This window comes from Pollachius pollachius (genome assembly GCF_949987615.1).
Source record: "Pollachius pollachius genome assembly, chromosome: 1".
Lineage (NCBI taxonomy): Eukaryota > Metazoa > Chordata > Actinopteri > Gadiformes > Gadidae > Pollachius > Pollachius pollachius.
This window is the reverse complement of record NC_136934.1, coordinates 35,935,193-35,961,101: the sequence shown is the minus strand read 5'-3', so window position 1 is coordinate 35,961,101 and position 25,909 is coordinate 35,935,193. Positions and strand designations below refer to the sequence as shown.

The following is a 25,909-nucleotide window of genomic DNA, read 5'->3' as shown; positions in this document are numbered from 1 at the left end:
TCCAAACTGACCAAAAAGTTAAACAGGTGTGTATGATTTCTTTTCTTAATAATGTTTAAATTTGATTGAATTTGTGTAGAATTATTAGAAATTAGAAACAAAAACATCCTCTTACTAAACATGTTTATTCTGATTCAATCATCACAGAAAATATGTAAAAAAGACAGACATCAACATTGGATAAAAAGACAACACCTGAACAAGCCACAAAATACATCTCCAGTGTAGGCCTACAATACATGATTTGGACTTTCAAAAAACATTAGCTTCTTAGTCTTAGTAATTCCGTGATCAGTGCCTTAAGCAGCTAATACAGTCTGAATCACAATAAAAAACAAAAAAGAAGGATTTTGAATGGATTTTTCATTTTGATTTGATGGTTCATACAAAAGCACAAATCAATCACCAGAATGGCACCTGAGAATTTGGTATTAAAAACTCTTCACAGCTGTTTAAAGCCCGAACAGTCATTACTTTAGCTTAGCCGTTAGCATTAGCTTAGCCGTTAGCATTAGCTTAGCCGTTAACGTTCACTGCATCACACATCGTACCGTTGCTACAATCTGTGCAAGACAGGGCGGAGCTGCGATAGGCCTTCCAAACCACGGGGTTCTGCTGGCACACGGTACCCCCGCCCCGCTGCTCCTCCGCCTTGATCCTGTTGATGTCCCCCACACACACCCAACCCCCAACGCCCCGAGACCCAGACCCGCTCCCAGACCCAGGCGCCTGGGTGCTCACAGCCCACTTGGAGTGGTCTGCGGAGGCGTTGATGTTGACTGTGTGGCCCGGGTTCACGACCGAGACGTCAAGGACCTTCCAGGGCCCTGTGCAGCTGGAGGGGAGGACGCCCCTGGAGCACACCCAGAATCGGACCAACAGGTGGGACTGCAGGGCAGGGGCCACCCAGGATGAGTACAGGTCTGGTCGCAGCCACATTGGACAGAAAGCATCGGAGGGTTTAAATGAAGGCAATTTGAGGTCACGTGAGCTTGTTGGCAGCATTTATAGTATTTTTTTTTTTATAACCACATACATCTAAAAAGGTACAATATGTATCATTGTTACAATGCTTTTAAAATGGGAACTGTAGTCCAAATTCACAATATTGGAGAGAGTTGTGTTCCCCTGGTGAGAGTTGTGTTCCCCCACCTTCCTCCTCCCTGGCCCAGATGGCACAAGGGTACAAGACGAGCCGAGGGCAACGTTCAAATTCAAGACAAGCGCAATTATTCTATTTCATCAGTGATAAGCGACGACGAGTCATACACGATGATCAGCTTATAAAAATCTTTGGAATTTTTTCTTTGTTTGCAAATTATAAAGCCCCCATGTCGCATCCCTATTGAAATCCTTCTGTGCTCCAGGCTTTCACAATCTTTCCATTGCAACTGCTCTGGTAGTTGCTTTGAACTCTGCTGATATTTCCCGGCAATTTTATGGTTTAGAAGTAGTACCGTACATTTGTTACATATTGTCTGAACAGCGACGAGGGTCTTGAAGACATGATCCTTGGTTCACGCAAAGAGAATATAAGTAAGGTTTTAGACACTAGACTCTCCTGCCTGCAAACCTGTGCGTCTTACCATTATTAAAAGCAGATCCTTTTGCAAAATTGAGAAAGTCGGTGCCACCGATGGAGGTGAGAATCACGCTGCGATTGGTCATCAGCTTGACTTGTGGGAAGACTTGAAGCGCCGGCATGCTGTGGTTGCAGAGAGTGAGTAAGGCAGGGACCGCGGTGGCGAGGGATGGGGGGACGTCACAATCGTACACTGTAGGCTGGTTGATCAGTAGCTGCTCTCCTGAAACACAGAGGAGCTATCGTCACACTCACATCTACCAGCTACTAGCTTCCCTCCCCAATGTCTGCTGCCAATAATTATTAAAAAAATATCAATAAATAAGGACGAATTATCACATAACAATGAACTACTACATTACTTACTACATTACTACACAGTTAAACGCAAAACAGAAAATGAACTTATTACCATGTCAGTTTATTTCAAAATATGTATCAACTTCGAAGCGTTGCTATGTTTAGTACTGCCCTCATTTCTCATCCTAATATCAGAATGGGTCTAATCTCACCTATGGTCTGGAAGTGCTTCAGTGGGTAGGTGACGCAGAGGAAGCTCTGCCCCTTCTTCATGCCAGTCGCGGGGTACGAGTACTGGCCAGTGGCCCGTGGGGGCGGGAACTTAGGCGTGCTGTGGACCAACCAGAAGCCTTGGGTTTTGTCCAGCAGAACCACGCCTACAAGAAGGATTGATTATGGTCAACTGGCAGAAACAAAAGATTTTCATAGTTGCTATGACACAATAAATTTTTTTTACACACAAATATATTGCAATACCAATAACACATTTTAACAAAAATGGATGATGTGATGGAACAACAATTTTATCGAGTGTGTTGCTATAGAGCAGGGGTTCTAAAAGTTTTGACAGCCAATTTAGGAACCCAAAATTTGACTGAGGGGCGCCAAAAGAAAAACAAATCAGGCGGGAAACGCCGTCAGAATCCCAGTGGTGAAAAAAAACATTGCACGTGGACCTCTGGGAGTGAGGTCAAGTGAGGTCTAAATCACGAAATTGAGGTTCATCCTTTCAAAGTAATGTACAGTCAGATTAACACTAACAAATGTAACAGGATTTAATTGAAATCTAGAGAGTCGACTTTTCTCTTTATATTTATTTATTATTGTTTAAATTAATATTGATATAATAATGAAAAAAATAAAATTGACAATGTCATTGCGGGCCGCCAGGAATGTTTCTGCGGGCCGCCATTGGCCCGCGGGCCGCACTTTGAGAACCAATGCTATAGAGAAGTATACTGTTGTAAAGTTCACAGTGTAGTCCTCACCCTTTGTGTGGCCCTTGCTGTTCCCAGAGTTCCTGAGCCCTGGGGCCATTTGGTGGGGCTGGTCGTTATAGAGGATGTACGCCACTTCCTGGTTCTGACCAAATATGGACACCAACATGGATAACATAAACAGTGACTTCATGTTTTTAAGATGAGATAGGAAGATGAGATGAGATAAGGTGTAGTTTATTAATCCCAGAAGCGTAAATTGGGATAGGGTGAGCAGCAGAGAGTACAGGACAGTAATATACTTTTTAGGAATGGGAACTGCAAAATCGAATATACTACGTTTTTTTTTCTTAGTCACACACACACACACACACACACACACACACACACACAAATACACACGCACGTACAGAGACACACATAAACCAACACACACACACACAACACATACAAGAGTGCAGAGAAAAACTCAAAGCTTGGTGCATTCACTTGACTGATTCAACCTTCCTAACAAAAGCTCAGCCCAATCTCAGGCATGCATCCCATACAGACAGAAGGAGGGCATGAATGGAGAGAGCCAGACCTTCTGCCCGCCGTACAGCTGTCCAACGGTCCTCCCCGGGGCCCCTGCGGTGCTGTTGGCATTGAACTTGCCCTCCGTCCACCCCTCGCTCCCCTTCTCCATCAGCAGGTACTTCAGCCCTCTAGCAGGGTCCTTACTGCCCTTCAGATTAGGCATCTTGTAGAGGTAGTACCTGGTGGACAGAGAGGGAGATCAAGGTAGTTTCGGATTAAAATTTTTAAATAAAATGTGATTTTCGGGTTAAATTACCCTTTGAGAGTGACAAGGCCAGCAAAGCAGCAGCAATAGAAAACAGGGTCCAAGTTGAAGACAAGAATAGCATGGAAATAACCCCAATTATACAGAGAGAGAGAGCAAGGAAGAGGAAGAGAGAAAGAGAAGTTAGTAATGTAAAAATCTCCCACATGATTAGCATTTCCTCTACTTCTCTTCCTCACGTTTCTTTTTGTTCATACATTTATTGCTATACTGAAAATGTTATCTTGTTCTCTTGTAAACAATATTTAAATCTTATATACAATATTTAATGTTTGCTTTGGCAAAGTAAGAAGTCTTTTCTTTAAATCCCAATAAAATAATTTGAATTGAATAGAGAGAGCGAGGGTAAGAGAGAGAGAGAGAGAGAGAGAGAGAGAGAGAGAAAGAGAGAGAGAGAGAGAGAGAGCAAGCATCTGTATGTCGGTGTTGTCGTGGTTAAAACATAATTCCAAATAAATAACTTTTTTATTTCATAATTCATTTTTTAAAATAATGAATGTTAAATAATTACATATGCTCACCAATCGACCGCTTCGCCTTTGTCGTTGTAGCAAGTGATAGGGGATGTGTCTCCCTCTGCTGGTTGATGCAGGATTAGCAGGGCAATGAACAGAAACATCTAGGATTTAAAAGATCGTAGGCACACAGTAGTCAGCTTTGGACAGCAGAAACGTGAAACAACAATTCACCCTGCAGTACAAGCTTGTTTATGATTGGGATTAGGGTCGCATTTAAAAAGATTGATCACATGAAATAGCACCATACATAATTCCGTCTAGGGTTTCATTTAGACATCATTGCGAATGCCTTTTGCTATTCGGTTAACATGTTGTTAAAGCAGATTAAATCGATAGCATAGAGATGAATAATAAATAGCACAAACCTTCGACCCGAGAAAAAGTCTTGTCTATATTCAATGACTTTAATAACTTACCTTTGTTCCTCATTCTGAAAAGTTTTAGTTTCGGAGGACTTTTATTTAGTTTGCTTACTTGCTGTGGGTCGTGACGTCAGGCAGTGGGACCAATCAGCGGTCTCCTGAAAAATTAAACAACGAATGCAGAGCCACTGAATGAAGGCCGAACAATGTCGCCTTCAAAACGGTCGGCGTTTCCGGAAGGTTCGGAGCTTGAGCTCGGAGGAAAGTGCTTTGAACCCTCTGTTGGGTCGGAGTTTGGAGTTTTCGAATCGTTTTCGCTTTCAAGCACGAAGAGGCGAACTTAACAGCATTCTAACATTTCCATATCGATTTTAAATGTTCTTACACACTAGATTACATTGCTACTTTATTCAGGTCACCAATTTATACATTGCATGGTCTTGCTGTACGTGCAATACAATGTAAAGTTGTGTTGTTTGTTTTCAGGCTGGTTTGCTAAAGAGGCTAATGTAGCTAACAATAAACAACGACCAGACAATTTCATGACACAATCACAAAGACGAACAGGAACGCTATTCAGGAACACACCAATTAATGCTCCGGGACCGGAAATTACGAAATGGATGCAACTCGGAAGGCTGGCGTCCGAGTATTCAGGAACACACCATAATCAGGCTGTTCGTCAACACTACTGTTGTTGCAGTAGTGTCCCACAAAATGAAAAAATACTGTATGTGAATAAACAAACACATAGGCCCAAACATGTATTTGTTCTGGTGTAAGGCTGTATTACGTAGTTGCCATATACCTGCACTGGCGTTAGACGGACCATTATTTCGTCTAATTACATTGCTATACTGTCAACTGTACTGTACTCTACACTTGGTAGAAGGTGATTGACAACTTATTGAAAAGTAAGCTGCGTCCCGCCCCAACCTCCGGGGTACAGTCGCTTCACGAAAGACGTTGACACAAAGGTCTCCTGACCCGTTGCCTTTGATTTCAGCTTTTTGCTATTTGTTTAAAATCTTAACATTGGAAGGGTAAAGAAAACGAATCTACAGTGAACCCTATTGGCTGCCCTTATCACCCACAGCACGTTTTAACCTTTGTGTGTGCGTGTGTGTGTGTGTGTGTGTGTTTGCGTGCGTGCGTGGGTGTGTGTGTGTTTGATGTAGAAAAAATATACAGACATTACCTCCTTAAACCGAGATGACATTTGCTCATGTCGCTAGTGTCAAATGTCAAATGTTTTCATAAGTAGCTATTGATTTGAGCATGGCCTGCCTAAGTATTATTGGCATCTACATGATCTTTTGATATTGTTCAAATGTTAAGTGGGTGATAAGGGCACAACAATAAGTTGCTATGGTGGAGAGAAATGGTAAGGACACACTCGGACCAAACTAAGAAAGTGAAAGACAGCATCCATGTTCTGTCCACTTCTTGAAACTGAAAATTAAAACCCTGTCTTCACTTCTTCTGAATAAACTCAGTTAAATTGGATTTGAGTGTAAAACTTTATCATAAATGCTGTTGAGAATGTAGACATTACCGATGCTGAAAGTATGCACACACATTTCTTTAGTTATTCAAAAGCCATTGCCTATGAGGCATTTCTATGATCTCAGTTACTACACATTTTTTATTATGAGAGTCGTTGTATTCAATTTATCTTAACCTACATGTTTTTCCACTTCTGACATGTTTTAGAAAAGAAGACCACTATAATCTATCATATTCAAAGCTATTCCCGTCCATCATAATTTATTTATTATCTAGTAAGTAATTCGGACATTCCATTAATGTCAAGTACAGTCACTTGTGCCAATATACTCTTTCTGGCCACCATGACATGGAAAAATACCATTCTGTCTCATGTATGCAACAGAAAGAGAAAATCCCCAATCAGAGAAAACCCCAAACCCACATTTATAGAAAGCATGACCGCACCAGATCAAGATAATTTGCTGGATCACATTTGCTGCTCGGTTATCAAAATCCCAGCCCAAATAGGTGCTAGGTTTGTTCCCCAATGTCTGCAGCCAACCTGTAGGCCTCTATGAACAAATGCCCCCAGAAACCTTGGCCCTGCCCGTTTACCACATACACCTGAACTATTTTTGGATTCAGTCACTTTGGATACAATTATCAGCTAAATTATTAGAAAGTACTAAGAGTTGTAATAAAAACAAACATAATTACTAATTTGAAGGTCATTCCAAGGGAAAGGTTTCAATATGCCTTCAACAAGATAAGAAATACAGATGAACAAGCATTTATCAACAAATGGAAAGAACATAGGAAGCACAGGTCACCCATTTCAAGCTTGTATGCGGGTCATTCAATGGCATGTTGCCATGCTAAGCTAGCAGTGGTACCGCTGTAGAATGCCAATCAGAGCTCACCTATAATAGCGAACTGGCTATATAGAAAATTAGCTAACTAATAAATCCAAAGGCAGAAGCACAGTCAAGAGGATTGTCTTCTTAACAATTCCTTTACATGGTCGCTTTATAAAAATGACTACGGCACAAGATGGCAGCCGGTGGGGAAGCTAGTAGTTGATGGCGGCTGCTTCTGAGTTGGGCAGTAATCTACGTGGAGATGTTGGACATTGCTGACTCAGGTCAGAAGAAGGAGCTGAGGGAACTCAGTCCTCTGCTCCTCCATGCGTCCTCCCTGGACCTTCAGCAGCAGAGAGAAGAAGTCCTCGTCGTCCATGGGCCCCGGGGCCCGGCTTCGCTGGTCCTCCAGTCGACCCTGTGCCTGCAGGGAGCAACAGTGAGGGTGGGGGGTTGAGACGGATTAATGTTTGATTTATAACAACAACAACAACTGCCTCTTTAATCCTTTTCCTACAGAAAATTGGGAAATTACATCTGTTCCTAAATAAAAAGCCTATCTTCTGTCTTGATCTGGCCACCAAGTTATTAATGTGTAAATAAAAAGCAAGCTTTTCATCCCTCTCAATGGTTGCCCCTTTAGAGTGATTATGCACATGTCATGATGCAAGTTGCTCCTAGTGCTAGAGACCAGCATAAATTTGGTTTTATGAGCATTTATCACGAGGTTAAGATCAGTTAAAATATTTTGAAGGAAATTAAACAAAGCCTGAAGCTATTCCATGGCTATCTCTACAGAGTCAGCAATACAATACATCATCCGCATAAAGATGCACCTGGCAATTAAGCAGGGTATTAATAAGGTATTAAGGGCAGGATATTAAGACAATGGTATTAATAAAAATTGTGAAAAGAACTGGGCCTAAGACCGAGCCCTGTGGCACTCCCTTTGTTATTAATATCGGCTCAGACTGATTCATTCCAATTTTTACAGATTGGTGTCTACCATCTAAATGACTTTTAAACCATGCACAAGCACCTGGAGTAAATTCCACTGATGACAGTGTGAGCGGGAGCAAGGAATGGTCAAATGTTGAGTCAATAATACTTTGTTTACACTTGTGTTATAACAAGAAGGAACCCAGAGCTTTCTACCTTTTCAGTTCAGTGCAGTTGGGAGCTCTTTTAAATCAGTGTTTCCCAAGCTTGCATTGGGAACCAACTCAGTCGCCTGTGCATATGGGGTCTTATGCTAACAGTTTTCCCTGCAACACGGCATCTATGTGGCTGCCACACTCCAGGTGGAATCCCCCGGCCACACACACACTACACAAGGACTTATATGTGATATGATTTATTTAAAAGTCCTGTATCTGAACAGGCTGCCTAATGATTCGTAACCATAAGCAAACTGCTACCACGAGTGCTTTTGCTATGTTTGATGTAATACTTACATGTTATTTGGGACATTGATGTTAGAAACAGCTTTAGCGTCATGAAGTTTAAATGGAAGCTGAGGCTTCCTTAATATGGAGTCATGGGCTAAACAAATGTAGGATACACTGCTAGTCTCAAAATATAATGTTGCATTTTGCACGACTTGCTGTCGCATACTTTAAGTATCCTCAACCTTCGCGTCTGGTGAGCGTGTGCAGACCACTCTCTCCAATATTGGGATTTTAACTGTAGTTCCCATTTTATATCGATATATTCTGTAGATGAATATGGCTGTGTTACCACTGCAATTAATAGTCCAAATGTAATGTAGATAAAGTAGAAAAATAATACAACGTAAATGTAAGACCACAACATAGAAGGCTACTTCCTGGTTCCTACAATACAAACGTACCTGTGTGTTGAGTATCATGGTGTAGAGGTCCTCCTTTGGAACAGGGGCTGGCGGCGGGGGCTTCCTGTGGATGGAGAGCTGCTTCAAGCTGCCCCTGAAGCTCCGGCCCTTGATCTTACTGATTGGAGGGACCAGTGGGCCCTGCAGCTCGGACCGCTGATCATCCAGACGACGGGCCTGCGCCACGGCAACCTGCTCAAAGAACTCCTCCTGCTGCAGGGATGTCACGGAGGAGAAGATCACTGGGAGGAGGAGGAGGAGATAGCAGAGAGAACTTTAAAATGTGATGCTCAAAGAGGGTTTAAGTGGTTAGGGTGTCTCCTAGTCAAAAGGTTCAAGGTTTGATTCCCAACGTTCCCGTAGTCCAATTGTTTACACTGTTTGAATAAATAAGGATTAATTAATAAAGATTACCTTTATTAATACCAGGAACTCTGAGTATAAATATACAGACGGCCCCCACCTAAATATAGTTAAATATTAACTATTTTTCCAAAATAGTTATTAATTATGGATTTGGGCCAGTAGCTAGGTTATAACACTTGACATGTTCCGGGATTGAAACATATTCAAACATATCTCTGAAGTCTTGTTGGCACGCCTGAGCAAGATTTCTAACCAGACCTTATCCAAAATAACCTGCATCTAAAATAATTCACTCTGGGTCACTTTGGATTCAAGTGTCTTACTGTCAGTCGTAGCACAACAATTAACTTGTGTAATCTAAATAAGCAACTTAATGAAGAACAAAAGACATAAATAAAGAACTTACTGGAGGAAACCTAATAGAGTCTAGTCAGAAAGAGTCTGTGTCACTAAGAAAGAGAAAAGTGGTGGGTTTGTCATCTTCGTTGTGGTTACAGTATGTGCGGCGTCGCCATCTAGACTCTCCTGTGTCTCTAACAACATGTCTCGCAAAACCTGCCGCTTCTGGTAACCACAATGACAACAACAAAAAAAAAAACCTTATGGTCTTATGGTGCTTCTGGAAATCATGACAACCAAGTCGTACACATCCCCGCTAGCTCTCTTTGTCTCTTCATTGCCAAGGAAAATAAACTTTTATATTGCCAGAGCAGTAGCAAAGGAAACAAGCCTAGTCAGCCGATTAAAATCTAATCAAAATCTCTCTCTCTCTCTCTCTCTCTCTCTCTCTCTCTCTCTCTCTCACCTCTGTGGGCCGGCTTGGTGGAGCTGGGTACGGACTGGCACCTCCTCCTGGCGACTCCTGGTTTGAGGCGGAAGGAGCAGCGCTGGTCATTGAGGCGCCGGCCCTCCTGCAGCGTGCACAGCAGCTCGTACAGCGCCTCCGGGAACTCCGGGCTCAGCCGTTGGGCCTGGCGGGGGGAGGGATACATACACCTTTATTCACTACAGTCAGTTCAATGACTGTAGGGCCTCAAAACGCAAAGTAAACAAAGGCTTGCTTCTTCTTTTAGTTCTCTCCAACTGAACAGGGACACAAACATATGTATTTGTATTTCTAATTCATAAAATATGTAAAGACTTTATAGAGAGAGAGAGAGAGAGAGAGAGAGAGAGAGAGAGAGAGAGAGAGAGAGACAGACAGACAGACAGACAGACAGACAGACAGAAAGACAGAGACAGAGACAGAGAGAGACAGACAGAGACAGAGACAGAGAGAGAAGTTGAGAGAGAAGTAGAGATAGAGTTTTAGAGAGAGAGGTTTAGAGAGAGAGGTTGAGTGAGAGGTTGAGAGAGAGAGAGGCTGAGAGGGCTGGCGGTTGGGTGGCAGCAGAGAGGGAGAATAAAAGGACAGTGTGCAGGGCTTCTGGAAGCTGTGGCTAACTGGCTATGTGTGTTCACACACTGTACCCATTCTTCTCAGCTCAGCCCCCTCGTTCTTCTGCACACATGCTTTGGCATCTGAGAACAAGGTTTCAGTATGACTGTACCGGATGGTTGACGTGAGTTATGGTACAAGGTCCGCCGGGAAATGGGGAAGAACATAATTCATGAGATAGTTTGGTAGCACCGACCAACCTGTTTTTGTGCCTCCAGTTTGATCTGCGCCTCTGTGTCTGTCTGCTCTTCGTCCGACTCTGGCTTTTCTGCTTTCTCCTCTCCGTCCGCCTCTGCCGCTGCTGCTGGGTCTCCTCCCTCTCCCGCTCTCTGTCCTCCTCCATCCCCTTGGCTCGGCCCGTCCCCCTGTTTCCCTTGGATATGGTGTCTGAACGTCACCGCAGCCCCCTGGTCCGCTGAAGGAGGTCCCGCCGGCTCATCCTCTGGCTGGACCGCGGGTCCATGTCCTGACGGCTCTTCTAAACACGCCGGGTCTCCTCCGTGAACTTCCTTCCCGCTCTGAGACTCTGGGGTCTCCGGAAGTGCTGACTGTCCACTGTCAGCCATGACGACCTTGATATCCTCCCCGCTGACCGGCTCTTTTTCCCCGACCCCTTCGCTCATAACAAGAAGCTCCAAAGCTGGCGCAGTGGTGACCTCTACCCTGGCCATGATTATGTCTGTTGTAGGACCTGACATACATCACAAGACACAAAGTTGGGAGTTACATCATCATCATCATCATAGTATATGAAAGGCGTTTGTTTGATACTCACAACCACAACAACAACACACGATACATGATACATTGAACCCAGTCATCGCATGTCTAGTGTGGATTCCAACGGAACGCCGACGCAGAAACCAGATCGGCAGGTTGTAGCTTGTAGCCTGCTGATGTTTGCTCTATAGTGTGTTACATTTTACGGTTGGTTACGTTACATTTCATGATTCACATCATTCCAGGCTGCTATTAAGCAAACATAGGCCTACTTTCTGCTAATCACAGACGTTAGTATACAGTATATGGTAAATAGTAACATTGACAGGCACCCAAAGTTGTGTCAAATGTGAAAGTATTGATCTTACCACTTCTGTATGCAATCACCCTCTGAATAACATCATATAGTGAAGATGAAGTAGGAAAAGTATTGCATTATTGAAATGTCCCAGTCATATACATTTCTGAAAAAAACCCAGAAACAGAACAAGTTTAGGCTACATGCCGACCCAACAGGCTCTCGGTAACTCTCTGTCTCTGTCTCTCTGTCTCTGTCTCTCTCTGTCTCTCTCTCTCTCTCTCGCTCTCTCTCGCTCTAACTCTCTCCCCCTCTCTTTCTTTCTCTCCCCCTCACTGTCTCTTTCTTCCTGTTCCTCTTTCTCTTCACGAACCCCCCCCCCCCCCCCCTTATTAGAAGTCCGTGATGTGTCAGATTCGGCTGATTAAGAAATATAACAACGAAAGAGGTGTCGCTCCATTTGTGTTGTTACTGCTCGTTCTTCCTTCTGGTGGGGGTTTACCATGGTGCGTCAATCCGCAGGGGCGCGAAGTTCTCCTTTACTGCAGATGAGAACCCGAAACGTGTTGAAACACGCACGCTGCGAGAAGGCTGTGGTTTGGCACACATCCTGTTTATTTGCAGCAAAAACAGAAGTTGAGACACTCTGGTGAAACTGAATATAATTGGGTCAATCGATCTGGATTGGGTTATAAAATAAAAGGTTATTTTTCCCATTACATACTGAACTACACTTGATTCTCTCTCTCTCTCTCTCTCTCTCTCTCTCTCTCTCTCTCTCTCTCACTCTCGCACAGTGTCAGTTTAATTTTGATTCAAAGGGACTTAATTGCCATGGGAAACAACATGTTCTATTGACAAAGCTATGTATTGCACGTAGCCTACACACGTATGCACGCTCGCTCCCTCGCTCTCTCTCTTTCTCACATATAAACACACATAGAAGCACTCTTGTGCGCACACGCACACACAGACGCACTCGCGCGTGTACACACACACACACACACACACACACACACACACACACACACACACACACACACACACACACACGCTACATTATTTTGGTCCACCTTCAATCGCTAGGGGACTCTGGTGGCAAGGGTGCGTCATTGCTAGTTGCATGCAAGTGTGTGTGTACTGGTGGGTGCGTTTGAACAGCAGTCGTCGCCATTGAGCGTCGCTAAAGATGTTGCAGCAGCAGCCTCTGACTGGCAATGGGCCTTCTAACGGCCGGGGACTAGGCATGAGCGGCCACCCGGGGATGCACTCACTCAACTCGGTTCATCAACCTTCCCAGCACCGGTCCGATGGAGACCCGGGCCTCGAAGGCACGGAAAATGGACATGAGAGTCGTAGAGACATCGGTGATATATTACAGCAGATAATGACTATTACCGACCAAAGTTTGGACGAGGCGCAGGCAAAGTAAGTTGTTATTTATGTTTTAAACGAAGAGGGGGTTGGTTTGTTTCTCTTTGGGCGAAATTCGAGCCGAAAACACCAGAGGCAAAGTTTCATTAACTTCCACCTATTGTTTTTATTGTGTAGCTAGAGGCAAGTCAACTCTCACAGAAAACACAAACTACCACTACTTTACTGCCTGCTGCTAGACCAACGGATGACTTTCTATTATTACAATTTTCAGAATTGTATCATTTTCTAAGCGAACTAAACGGAAAATGGGCCATACTAGTAGGTATTGTTAGCCTGCGATGCTAGCAGTTAGCTACCCAAGGCTTACTATTCAATGCGATATTATAAATCGTCGCCAAGATTAGCGATGATAATAGTTTGGGATTATATCGATAGGTCTTCGTGTTAACATCAGTGCTTTCAATAAATAGCATAGCGTTCCAATAAGAAATGATCCATATCCATAGGTAAATAAAGCTAGCAGGTAAGCCGTTAGCCACATTAGCCATGCGACTGGTAGTCCGCCTGTCACTTTTTGTTTTGGTCCGTCACTAAAATCGATCATAAATTAATCGGTCTTTGCCACTGGTTCAGTTCAAGTCACTTCAATCTTTTTTTTGCCCAGGAAACATGCACTGAACTGCCATCGAATGAAACCCGCTTTGTTCAGCGTTTTGTGCGAGATAAAGGAGAAAACTGGTAAAGTGTTGTTTTAATTATCATTCAATTATTATACAGGAATAACATTTTTATTTCTAGAATCGCTATACTAGAATACAGGCATATAGTTGCTTCTAGTAATATAACAATATAATAACAAATAACTAAGCCTATGTTTTGGTTACATACTATTTATAACTTATTGTAAACATATCATATGACATAAAATAGACCATGACCTAGAACAAATAAAACGATTCCTTTTAGTCTATTATGGGATGTGAGCTAGTCCTATTTCCACTGTTTGTACTTGACACCCACAAAGCAAGCAGAGATTGACACCGGCTGACGTCCCGATGACAGGTCTGTCCATGAGAAACAACCAGGAGGAGGAGCCTCAAGACCCCCAGCTTGTGCGATTAGACAACATGTTGCTGGCCGAGGGCGTGGCTGGGCCAGAGAAAGGGGGGGGTGCTTCGGCGGCCGTGTCCGCGGCGACCAGCTCCGGCGGAATGTCCCCGGACAGCTCATTGGAGCACTCGGACTACAAAAGCAAGTTGAGCCAGATTCGCAGTATCTACCACACTGAGCTGGAAAAATACGAACAGGTACCGTGTCGCGGTGGGACGCTTGACCCTTCAGTTTAGGGAAGGGTGATGGACACATGATGACTTAGGACAAACACTGCTTCTCATACACATCAGGCCCTCTAATTGTTTCTGGTTCATTAAGAGCACTAGAGGTTGATGCACGGTTCAAACCCCAATGTCCACAGTCTTCCGCAGGCCTCCTTGAGCAAAATACCGAAAGCCCTACCTGTTACTTAAAGCTGCAATAGGTAACGTCTCTTATGGACACACAATCCTTCTAATTATTCGGAGTTGTTCAAAGAGAAAGAGGGTTCCCCCTAATAAAGTTTGTGCACACGATGAAAGGCTAGCATAAGTTTTTGAGCATTTAGCTTGCTAGCTAGTGGTACTAGCTGTTTGGAAAGTTTTGTAATTAAATGTTAAAATGGAATATCTCTATAATGCTGTTGTTGAGTGAAACTCCCTCCAGCATACTGTGAGTCAATGTGTGAAAGATTTGTTTTGGAAAACAATGGTATCTACTGCAGCTTTAATGACATGTAACTTTAAGCCGATTTGGCTAAATAACTAAATAGTATAACTATCAATAGTTTGGTTGCCCCTGTGGTGAATATCTGAACTTAATATGTCCAATCTATAGTAATATAATTGACTGAAATATATTTCTTGCCCTTGTGATTTTGTCCCCATAGGGATACACATTTGAGCAGAAAAACAATATAAGATGTACTGAATGATGATTACCTTGGATTAGTTCATTTTGAGAACCATAATACTAATACATTTACAACCCATTGAGTTTGAGTACTATACATGACATTATCCCCCTACCACCTAACTTTAAGCATCAACTGTTGTAACACTAACACCACTAAATGTAACACACACAGACACACACACACAAAATGAGGTCTACACATTGCATCGCCCAGCAGTATCTCTGCCTCATCCTGGCTCTCATCTCCACTACCCCCTGCCCCCCCCCCCCCCCCCCCCCCCCCCCTCCATTTTGGCAGGCCTGCAGCGAGTTCACGACGCACGTGATGAACCTCCTGCGGGAGCAGTCACGGACGCGGCCCGTGTCACCACGGGAGATCGAGCGCATGGTGGGCATCATCCACCGCAAGTTCAGCTCCATCCAGACGCAGCTGAAGCAGAGCACCTGCGAAGCCGTCATGATCCTGCGCGCCCGCTTCCTCGACGCCAGGTGAGTGGAAGGGTGGGTGTATGGAATCAGATTTGTGTCAATAAAATCAACCAATACTTCTTTAACCTCTTAAGCTCCAGCCTATTTTTAATTTTCTAATTGGTCTAATTAATATTCTTGGTGTTTGAGTTGTGTTTGGTGTGTGTAGAAATAAATTATATGTGCTTGTAGCGGAGTTTCTCATGTTTAATTTGATGTTTTATGCCTATTTCTACATAAGGGCATTGTTGTATGCCTTTTGCTGCGAGAGTGATCATGGTCTTCCCAAATCTAGGGAACCTCGAGTTTAAGAGGTTAATAGCAAAGAAAAATAAGAATTTGAGAGAGAAGCTAAAATAATGTAATCATGTAAACTTTGTCTTTTACATGTTGGATATGTCCTTTTTTTTTTACCATTCCCTCTGCTTCTTTCTCACTGATTATCCCTCACTGTCTTGCTTCGTGGTTACGCTGCCCGCACGTGCACCCATTGGATAATGGGGTTTTGAGTGATGGCTCAGTGCCCCGGCCGTTGTTCTGTGCAGCAAGCGCCAGTTTCAGTTTTGGTGACGGACACCCTTATTCGTGTCCCTCATAGACTTACCACTGTATGGATGTACGGGAGTATGGGGCTAATGTTGGTTGGATGGGAGGGTGAAGTGGCTGGTTAGGTCTAGGGGTGAACGGGGATGGTTAGGTGGTTGGAGGGATGTATGGGGCTGGTTGGTGAAGTGGATGGCTAGGTAAATGCCATATGGGTGGAACTCAGACAACTGGTCCTGTTATTATTACAATGATACTTTGCTTTCAGAAGAACAGTTGTGTGTTCTTTGCATTGACTTTGTATGTCATCACGCCTCGCCAAAATGTTCTTTGCTAGGAACACACTTTCAAACCTTAATAACCTAATTACAATATACTTTTACACGTCTAACCTAATAGAACGTTTACTCATGACCTTTATGTATTTTTCTTCATTTCTATTGGACTATAAAGATGAGTTTCTCTTTCTCTTTTCAATCAGTTGATTGTTTATGTTTGTTTTTCATGCTTATTTGTGTGTGTATCCAGGCGCAAGCGGCGTAATTTCAGTAAGCAGGCTACGGAGGTGCTGAATGAGTACTTCTACTCCCACCTGTCCAACCCCTACCCCAGCGAGGAGGCTAAAGAGGAGCTGGCCAAGCAGTGTGGAATCACGGTCTCCCAGGTAACCACGGCTTTCAATTAAAAACCTAGTCATCATTATTTTCTTCTGCAGGCTTTTCAGAGAAGAAAGAATTAGTTGTATGAATACCGAGAATGTATGAATAACTTATATCCTGTGGTAAAGGTTTTCATTAAATCTATATAAACATATATTCCAGCCATAGGCAAAATACTACTTGTCACTTAGTGTGGTGCAATGTGTTTAATCGTTCACTTGGACACGGATACTAAGGAAGGATTTTAAACGGGCTAAAACTAAACAACTGAGTCAAACTGTATATTAGATTCCCATAATTGTAAGAAGTAGTCTGGGTGTCCACACTGGGGTCCCAGGCTGATCCGCATGGACCTGTGGTCTTCATGCTGTTGCTGTGTGGGCCGGCAGGTTTCCAACTGGTTCGGCAACAAGAGGATCCGCTACAAGAAGAACATTGGGAAGTTCCAGGAGGAGGCAAACATCTACGCCATGAAGACGGCCCTGGTGGCCACGCAGAACGACGACTCGCCACACACGCCAAACTCCACAGGTCCCGCTTCCAACTTCACCTAGAGTACATTACATTAAGGATGTACCGCAGTAACACTAAATTAGGGTGGACTGTGGTTCAACTATATCAGAGGAGGGTTAACTGTTGTTAAACAACATAAGAATAAGGATGTTCTACAATAAGACTGCATTAATGACGGCAAACTGCTACGTCATGATGGCTTATCTCTGTAAACCGATAACAAAGTAATTCATTATTTTGTTAGCCTATCATCGTCAGATGATTGGCAATGGGTTCTGAGACTTCCGGTCCGATACCAAAATCTGGTCCAGTTGCCTTCACATTCTGTGTTCACATGCAGATAGCTGTTTTAAGAGATTACACCAATCATATGATTTGTTAAAGATCCCATTGCATGAAAATTTCACTTTCTGAGGTTTTCGAACATTAATGAGTTCCCCTAGCCTACCTATGCTCCCCCAGTAGCTAGAAATTTCGTTGGGTGTAAAACGAGCATTAGGCATTCTGCTCCACCTTTGAGAAAACGAAGCTCAGACGCACCGTTTTGAAATTTTCCCCGTATGTCGTCGTAAGGGGAGATGCCACCGCCCCTTTCTCTGTCTTGCCAGCCCAGAGAATCTGGCCCGCCAATGAGAAACGACCGTGCGGGCGCCACGTGTGTGTGTGTTTGTGTGTGTGTGTGTTTGTGTGAGTGTGTGTGTGTGTGTGTGTGTGTGATCACACACACTGTAACGCAAGTGTTGTACACTTCTTTGTTATTTGGATAACCGTTCTGCTGTTGGTGTTATTGAGCATAACACGTCGGACTCTAGTCTCTGGTATTTCCACAACGAGACTCGTAGTGGGGGTTATCTCAGCCATGGCTGAGAAGGAATTGGGGGAAAACAACTTTGGCTTTGACTCCCTGAAGTACATGAACCACAACATGGAGGAGAAAGGGATTGTTGCCCGCGAATGTCTGCCGCTTGAGCCCCACTTCCCGCTGCCGAGGGACCACCGCCTCGGTGCTGCCCGCTGCAGGAGGCGGTGGTGCCTGCCTAAGCGCTGCCCGCTGTCGAGGCGGTGGTTCCTCGGCAGTGGGGCTCCGGCGGGAGACAACCGCGGTCAACATTCCCTTTCTCCTCCATGTCCTGGTTATATGACATAGATATCTATGTATAATATGATATTATTTAGATTTAGAGCTCCAGGACTCCCGCCGGAGCACCCGGAGTGTTCTAGAATATTTCCCGAACACGGCCAAAGGCTGTGTTCGCCTCGCCATTGCGATACATCCACTGTAAACAGAGCGCATGGTACTGTGGCCGCAAGCTGCTAAGGGCCACACCCCCACCCTCCTCCTTGACCCGCCTCTCTCCTCCTCATTTGCATTAAAGCTACAGACAACAAAACGGAGCGTTTGGGGAAAGCTCAATGTGCGACTGGCTCGTAGTGGCTGTAATTCTGCACCACGGCTGAATTTCGTAAACGTCTTTAAATACTGTGTTTGGGGCCCACTTATATCTATAATAAAGCATCCATAAAGTAGCATGCCATGGGACCTTTAAAATCAAAGAAGGAGTTTCCCATAGGGATAAACAATTTTTATAATTACAAATAAGAAAAAGGAGAATTTGCTGGGTGAAAATTTCACAAAAAGTGGTATATTCCAGGTTTACTACAGAGGAGGAGATGGCGAATTGCATTAAAGCTGCACATAACTACTGCAGAGTACTCAATTAAAATACTTCTGTTAACTACATTAAGGATTTTAACTATATTAAAGATGTTGAACTTGTGTCAAACTCCATTTCCCTGTATTCCTTCAGGGTCCGGGTCCTTCTCTCTGCCCGGGTCAGGTGACCTGTTCCTGGGCGGGTCACAGATGAACGGAGAACAGCCCGGCTACATACTGGGAGGACAGGTACTATTACAACACAACTCACTGGTCCTCCTCTGTGAGGATCAGAATGGTGGTCTCAGGCCCCGTCCACACGAAGCCGATTTACCATATCCGAGGGTGGTTTCAAATATATCCGGACCTATGCGGTTTCGTGTTAGGATTCGTGTGGACGCCTGAAACGAAAACGATGACGTCATCGCCCCCCACCCCCTCACCAGCTGGGCGACATTAGTTGCGTCAAATTTTTTATTTGTATTATTTTTGTAGTTTTAAATACAGCCCCTTTGTACATTTAATTACTAACTTTACATTAAAAAGTATTTCTGCTCAATTTAAAAGGTTACATCTCCTCCTCGACTGAATGTTTGAATACAGCACACAGGCTTTATGCGCATGCTCGCCTCTTCTTCTTTCTTTTGCTGGTGTTCTGTAGCAGAAACAGCGCCCCTTATGGGCCTGGAATATGTACTACAGCATTTCTACAGCTCGATGCGATTTCGGAATGAATCCAACTTTACGGAGATATTCTTGAACCGCATAAAACTAAACCGAATCGTTTTCGCTCATGTGGACGGGGCCTCATTCTCTCTGCTCCTTCCTGTCAGACCAACGGCAGCTGGACAGGAAGGAACACGTCGCCGCACGCCGCCTCGCCCCGTAGCGACGGGTCGGACCACTCGGAGTGATGCCCCCCACTCCCCCTGCCGTGCGTTGCTAAAGCGACCCCTGAAGATGAGATGAACACCGGCGAAGACAACAAATCTCGCTCTACCACCCGCTTGGCTGCAGTTATCTCCGGCTTTGGGTCTTTTTCTTACTGCTTGTCACCGCTCATGTATGTTTTCGGTGTGTTTTAAGAGTGTGTGTGTGTGTGTGTGTGGGTGTGTTTGGGGCCCTATTCACACGTCTTCAGATGTGAGTCCAGATGTGTGTGTTCACACACTGGATGTTAACTTGCGTCTCCACAGTCAACCTATTGTTGATTGGGTTTTGCTTTCCCACTCAATATGCAAATTGCCCTAGACATCTGGTATTTTAAATAAAAACCACTGGAATCACTTTTTTTATGTATGAGGCAAGCTGGGTAGCTTTACAAAATGGAGTATAGCTGGATCTCACAATATGCTAGCACAGGTATCCCTTGATTCGCGTCTCCATGACGATGCGAGCGGTTCGAACAATCAATGGTGTCCAGTGCACACCTGGAATGCAACACTGCCCTGATAGCTTGGTCATGCTGATGGGATTGTAATTCGTCTGCAGCGTTAACACCTGTGGTTTAAGAAGCCGATCTGGATGTGACACCGGATCAGCAGTGTGAATCGGGTCAGTGGTATGGTGAAGTGCATCACCTGTATTTTTATTACTAGGTATAAGGGGTTTGTTTTCCACTAGTCTTGACTATGTTACTGCAGTGTGTGTTTGTTGGGGGTGGGGCTGTCGTCTTGAGGGAAAACTGCATTATCATTGTTTTTTACCACCCTATTATTATTGTCATTTTTATTAGTGGTGCAACGACTATTTTAAGGTTTTCTTTTTACTGAGCTCAGATAGAGAGAATGCATTCAGCGAATGATGCGCAATAGAGAAAAATCCAAAGATTTAGTGTGTTTGTTTCTCTGGTTAGGTTTCGTATTTCTACTGGGCTCCTGCGTTGCTATAAGGGCGCGCCCCCACTAACGGTATGAATGAGTATATCCACAGTGCTGTCTTTTTCTGTACAGTGAAACACCTGTATTCTCTCTACCTCTTTTACAATAAAGACTATGTATTCATCTGTACATATTCTTCCTTTTATTATTTTTTGTTTTCTGTTATTACAGCATTAACTAATGTTAATGAATGGTTCTTCATTTTACTCTTTTTTTAAGTGTTGGCTATTAACGTATTACTATTCATTCAAGTTCATTACTTTTGTCTTGAGACTAGAGAAAGGATCTAAAACGTTTAACTGCCCAAAAACCCTAAGACATAATGTTTCAATGTAAAGGTTTAACGTTTGGATAATAAGCAAATGCATTTACGCCCCATGCGTAATTGCATTGGCTTATGATCCCAACATTGATTTATTGATCTTGTTATTTGCGCCCATATTTCACTGGTGGTGAGGCAGGATTCAGATGGTTTGTCCGTATTATAACACAAGCATCCCGATTCTCGCTCGGGCTTCCCACGCCTCCATATGGATGGGAGCGCATGGTCGAACCCCAATGTGCCAAAGCCCACACCACCACCCGTCCACTGGAAGAGCTCATTCACAAATGGCACGCGTTGCCCCTTTGTCTCCCCGAGATGCTAACTAAAACCTCTCCCCCTTTGTCCTGAGGGTGTTAACGTTTAACAGAAGGATGTGACAGTCCGGGTGATTTGCAAGTAACCGAGAAGGCCCGCGTTTGAGCAATGCATAACTAAATAAATCAATTGGCGCAAAAAAGGAGTTTGGCAGGACACGTAAATTCGAATGGAATTTACTGTTAGCCTAGGTTTGTACTCACACGTGTGTAACACGAAAATAAGTATTTGTAGGCTAATCGAGTTTCGGATTTCATGGACTTTAATTACATGATTTAAAATTTATATTAGGGAAACCAACGATCGATGGATATCCTATAATCATCAATATAAAATACAATGCATGTATATTTCCAGATATAAATAATTTGCCATTGCTAATATATTAACATTGTTATCTGAACGTCTATATATATATATATATATATATATATATATATATATATATATATATATATATATATATATATATATATATATATATATATATATATATATATATATACATACATATATTTCAAAAGCCAAATACAGATACATCCACTTTCAGTGAAATGCTACCTTTTACGCATGGCCTGCATTAAGAGTAGTTTTAGTTTATGCCCCTACTAACAGTTTTATAGTTTTACAAAAGTATTATATAGTTATTATTATTACACCCACACCCACAACAGGCCTCCCTACCTCCTGGGTGGGAGGAGCCACAGAACGCGTCACAGAGCTGAAGGCTTAAAGAAGGAGTCCGGCCGGCACATGGAGACGCAACACTGAAAGCTCGTGTGTCCTAGAGAGGTCGTCACTTATTTTTCGTCAAGATTACTTTTTGCTATTTTACTGGATAGATTCTCCAGCAGAAGCGGACTCGGCTCCCACTACACTGAAATCGAACTTCTAAATGACATGGAGGACGCGACAAATGACAAAAAGGTACAGATCATGAGCAACAGAAGATGAATTATTGGATTACATTCTTGAGTTAAATCAAATGTGTGCTTTCAAATAGCCTACATGTGCCTAATATCCAATCTCTTTTTAATAGTTTTTCAAGTCCCAGATGGAACGGCGTCGTAGAGAGAGAATGAACCGGAGTCTCGAGCATCTGAGGAGCCTGTTGCTGCAGGGGCAACAAGAGCAGGTAAAGATCAGTAATAGGCCTACATGAGAAAATACATTACTTATTATTCTGAAATTTAAGTTACATTTAAGTCATGATACATTTGAAGTTATGAATGTTCCCTCCTCTAATCTGGAACCTTTTCGCTCTTCCTCAGTGCGGCGACCAGCGCAGAGCTGAGAAGGCCGAGGTGCTGGAACACACCGTCCTCTTCCTCCGGAGCTCCGAGGGGCCCCGCCGGAGGGACAGTGGCACGGCCGGGTGCAATTCTTTTCGAGACGGCTTCTCCGCCTGTCTGGAGAGGGCCACACGTATCCTAGGACCACAGGGCAAAGGTTTACCGAAGGCCGTGAACTTTGACACCACCCTGGCCGTCCGCCTCTCCAGCTCTGACTATGCCGGCCTCGAGGCTATTTCCTCCATCACAAAACAATACAAAATCAGCTCGAAGTCAGTGCACAGGCCCAGACAGCCACGGACCTCGTCGTCGGCCCTCCAGGTCCGCGGGATTTCGCTTCACCCAAAACCGTATCCCGTACGACACGAAAGAAGCGCGAGAGTTGGCGAGCAAACGAATGGAGCCGTTCCCGCGCAGGAGAGGACGCATCAGGGGCCCGCGACAACAGTATCCCCGGCCCCGAGCCTGTCTTCGTTCCAGTCGCTATGGAGACCCTGGCCCTAGTGCCGCCCCCAACAGACTGATCTATTAGCCGATCTTTTAATTACTTTTCCAGGCTGCTCGGGTTCGGCCAGGGGTTCTTTAAGACCCAGCCGAACGATACCGGACTTCGAGTCCTTAATCTCCTCATACTACCTGAAAGATCCTTGAGCAAGGCGCCAAACTCCTGCTTATTGGCCGTCTGACCTCAAGGATCCCACGAGACGCCCGGTCGTCCACGAGCAATAATGAACTAGAAACTGTTCAAGAAATTGTTCTCTTGCCATATTTATGCTGTCTTTTTGCACACTAATTTATTATCTCCCTATGGTGAGCTGTAGACCTATGTTATTATGTTTTTTAGAAAAATTAAAAAATTCTCAATGAAACTATTGCTTGTGCCTCTTTTTAATGCGCTGACTGATGTGTATATATATTCCTTTGTTATTAGGCCTATATTATATTTATTTGTGTGCATATATAATAAGGATAATAATGATATGATTATATTGTCGTAATTGCACATATTTGGGTTTATCTTGGTGTATGATGAATAAATAATACACTAATGCATTAGTATATAAGAAAATGTCCTAACTAATCTGACAGCTGCTCCAAAGCTGCTTTTTTGTTCGAAGACCATTGCCCCCGCCTTTTGCACCTCAACATAATAAAAATAGAGTTTGTTCTCTTCCAACATCTCGACTTCTGTACGTTCCCCAGTCACGCGCCACAGCTGACACCTTCAGTTCAGGCGCGCCCGGAGTTCCCGCGCGCCTAAGTGACGCTGTTCGTTTGTCCTGAGCGCGTGCTCTAGGTTCAAAGGGGGAAGCGCGTGCCTCAACACCTCGGGCACTTTGATATTACCCTTCAAACGACTGGACTTCTACAGTCAATATGCCAGCATGCCTCTTCCGGTTTGCCATCCATTGTCCTATTTCCCTATATATTTATTCGACAGTAATCAATTTATACCTAGTCGGTAATTAAGAAATTACCCCCCCTACATAAGTTATAACATTTAGAAAAAGAAATGAAGAAAAAAAAACGTATATGCTTTACAAATGCTTTACCTTCGACAATACAACGAGATCATGTGGATCGATGCACAAACGTTTTCCTCATTCTTTATCGAATACTTTTTCTTTTCTAATGACATAAGCAAGGCAGGCAGTGGTGAATTAATTTTAGTTAAACGAAGCCTTCCGAAACGACAGTTGTGAAAGACCCTGGTGGTCGTGGGGAAATATTTAGGAGAGAGGGAGACGTTTTCAACTTTGTATCAATATAAAATTCACATAGGCCTATATTAAGCTTTTATCCTTATTCCCTAAATCAGACCCAAAAAGATTTCATTCAGCACCAAAACCAACATGACTATGTTATCTATACATACGGTGACATTTTAATTGGATTAACAAAAAACAAAACGTTGCCTTCAAACAATTTCAAACGTGAAACATTCCCTTCCTCTGAAACTCCATCGGACGTAAGGTGTCACATCAACCCGACTCATCGATCGAATTAAGGGGTCGACAGTTCAAGCAGACATACACGAAGAGAAGCTCGTTCCCACGGGAAAGAATAAATCCACACTTCACTTTATTAGCCTGCGTGTTGGTATTGGCATCACTGTGGATGGTATCTAACGGTCCCACCGACACCCACAAACACACGAGCGCTTCTGTCTCTAATGCAGACCAGCATTATAGAGGATAATTTCACACCAAGACACCCCAGCCCGGGTGTCTTTTTAGGGTGAACACCGTATTTGATTAAATTATATTGACGGACATTACGCACACCTTTACGCAAGGGGCCGCTCATAGTGCAAAATCATTTAAACAACCAAACCTCCTTCTATAATGTTGCCTAATGCATTCACTTTTGGTATATTTCCTAACTCTCTGATATATCTCCTACCCTTCCAAAAATACGCCTTACACACATACCTGATGATTTCTGTAGGGACGTTTAGTAAACTTTCAGTTTCACAGTTTTATGATCCAGTTTTACATATTTGACCTGTATTTATGGATGTATTTATTTTGTGTAATTTATATTAATATGTTTGTTCGTTAATTAGTTAAGCTCGACATTGAACAAACCCCAAATTAAACGCCTTTATTAGCCTGTAAGTGTTACCTGAACGCTCTCTAACGGCGTAGGCGACATTTTCGTTACACGGTTTGTTTATTTGAAATAACTCTCTCTCACACACATGTCGTGGGAAGATATTTTAGAGATTGTTCTCGTGGGGACAGAGAGCGTGTGGCTGCATTTGCAGTTTATGACCTGTTAGAATTGGTGCATCATTCCGTGGGTAAGGATCACCTGGACGTTCCCAGGGGCACACTTTGCTGTCTCCAGCAAAGCAGCGCCGCTGAAAGACATTCCGCTATTGTAAACGGCTGTTCGTTCATTGGCTGTTTTCACATTCGAAGCACACATTTTTGGTCACAATATCTGCTTCATCAAACAATTCCAAGATCAATGTCTGGCGACTGTTTACAGGTCTATACGCGATATCAAAATAATGTTCGGAGGAGCTACAGATTTAAATTGATGCCGTTTCATGGCACATCTCCAGCGATCTTTCACAATGTCCGATATTTCAAGTGGAGAGTGTGTATTTAAAAGGCTGTGTTCTTCATTCATTAGTATTTGGCATAATTACGAAACTATACAGCGTATACAGGCTACATTGTCTCAACATTTGAATAGTAAACTGTAGCTTTAAATTAACTCGGTCAAATTTCAGAGAAGGGATTTCCATATAATTAGGTGTAAACGGAACGGGTGTGAAATCGTTTGGTATGCAGACCCACTCCGTCTTTAT

General features: G+C 43.5%; 4 protein-coding genes across 6 annotated transcripts; 2 read left to right on the top strand and 2 right to left on the bottom strand.

Annotated features, from left to right (window-relative positions):
- Positions 1–108: 108 nt before the first annotated feature.
- On the bottom strand, positions 109–4,671 carry dnase2 (deoxyribonuclease II, lysosomal). 2 transcript variants are annotated; one of them, XM_079733706.1, is made up of 7 exons: positions 4,654–4,671; positions 4,183–4,280; positions 3,404–3,575; positions 2,872–2,965; positions 2,095–2,259; positions 1,587–1,805; positions 109–923 (listed from the first exon to the last, which is right to left on the bottom strand). In XM_079733706.1, the coding sequence occupies exons 2-7, from the start codon at positions 4,278–4,280 to the stop codon at positions 517–519; spliced, it is 1,155 nt and encodes a 384-aa protein (XP_079589832.1). In that variant the 5' UTR covers positions 4,654–4,671; the 3' UTR covers positions 109–516. The 2 variants fall into 2 exon arrangements, with proteins under 2 accessions (XP_079589832.1, XP_079589831.1); XM_079733705.1 differs by lacking the exon at positions 4,654–4,671 and adding an exon at positions 4,596–4,648.
- Positions 4,672–6,047: 1,376 nt separating this feature from the next.
- Positions 6,048–12,094, bottom strand: gpsm3 (G protein signaling modulator 3). 2 transcript variants are annotated; one of them, XM_079734141.1, is made up of 6 exons: positions 12,060–12,094; positions 11,628–11,723; positions 10,740–11,230; positions 9,907–10,072; positions 8,736–8,977; positions 6,048–7,310 (listed from the first exon to the last, which is right to left on the bottom strand). In XM_079734141.1, the coding sequence occupies exons 3-6, from the start codon at positions 11,208–11,210 to the stop codon at positions 7,167–7,169; spliced, it is 1,023 nt and encodes a 340-aa protein (XP_079590267.1). In that variant the 5' UTR covers positions 11,211–11,230; positions 11,628–11,723; positions 12,060–12,094; the 3' UTR covers positions 6,048–7,166. The 2 variants fall into 2 exon arrangements, with proteins under 2 accessions (XP_079590267.1, XP_079590266.1); XM_079734140.1 differs by lacking the exon at positions 12,060–12,094 and having other exon boundaries at positions 11,628–11,886.
- A 606-nt stretch (positions 12,095–12,700) lies between these two features.
- Positions 12,701–20,787, top strand: pbx2 (pre-B-cell leukemia homeobox 2). The gene is made up of 8 exons (XM_079755771.1): positions 12,701–12,985; positions 13,599–13,672; positions 13,997–14,241; positions 15,240–15,430; positions 16,481–16,616; positions 17,001–17,142; positions 18,933–19,027; positions 19,612–20,787. Exons 1-8 carry the CDS (start codon positions 12,747–12,749, stop codon positions 19,690–19,692), a joined length of 1,203 nt encoding a protein of 400 aa, XP_079611897.1. The 5' UTR covers positions 12,701–12,746; the 3' UTR covers positions 19,693–20,787.
- A 1,411-nt stretch (positions 20,788–22,198) lies between these two features.
- On the top strand, positions 22,199–23,094 carry LOC307070361 (uncharacterized protein; the record flags this gene model as incomplete). Its single annotated transcript, XM_079728800.1, has 3 exons — positions 22,199–22,225; positions 22,338–22,433; positions 22,570–23,094. 3 exons carry the CDS (start codon positions 22,199–22,201, stop codon positions 23,092–23,094), a joined length of 648 nt encoding a protein of 215 aa, XP_079584926.1.
- Between the last annotated feature and the right edge of the window lie 2,815 nt (positions 23,095–25,909).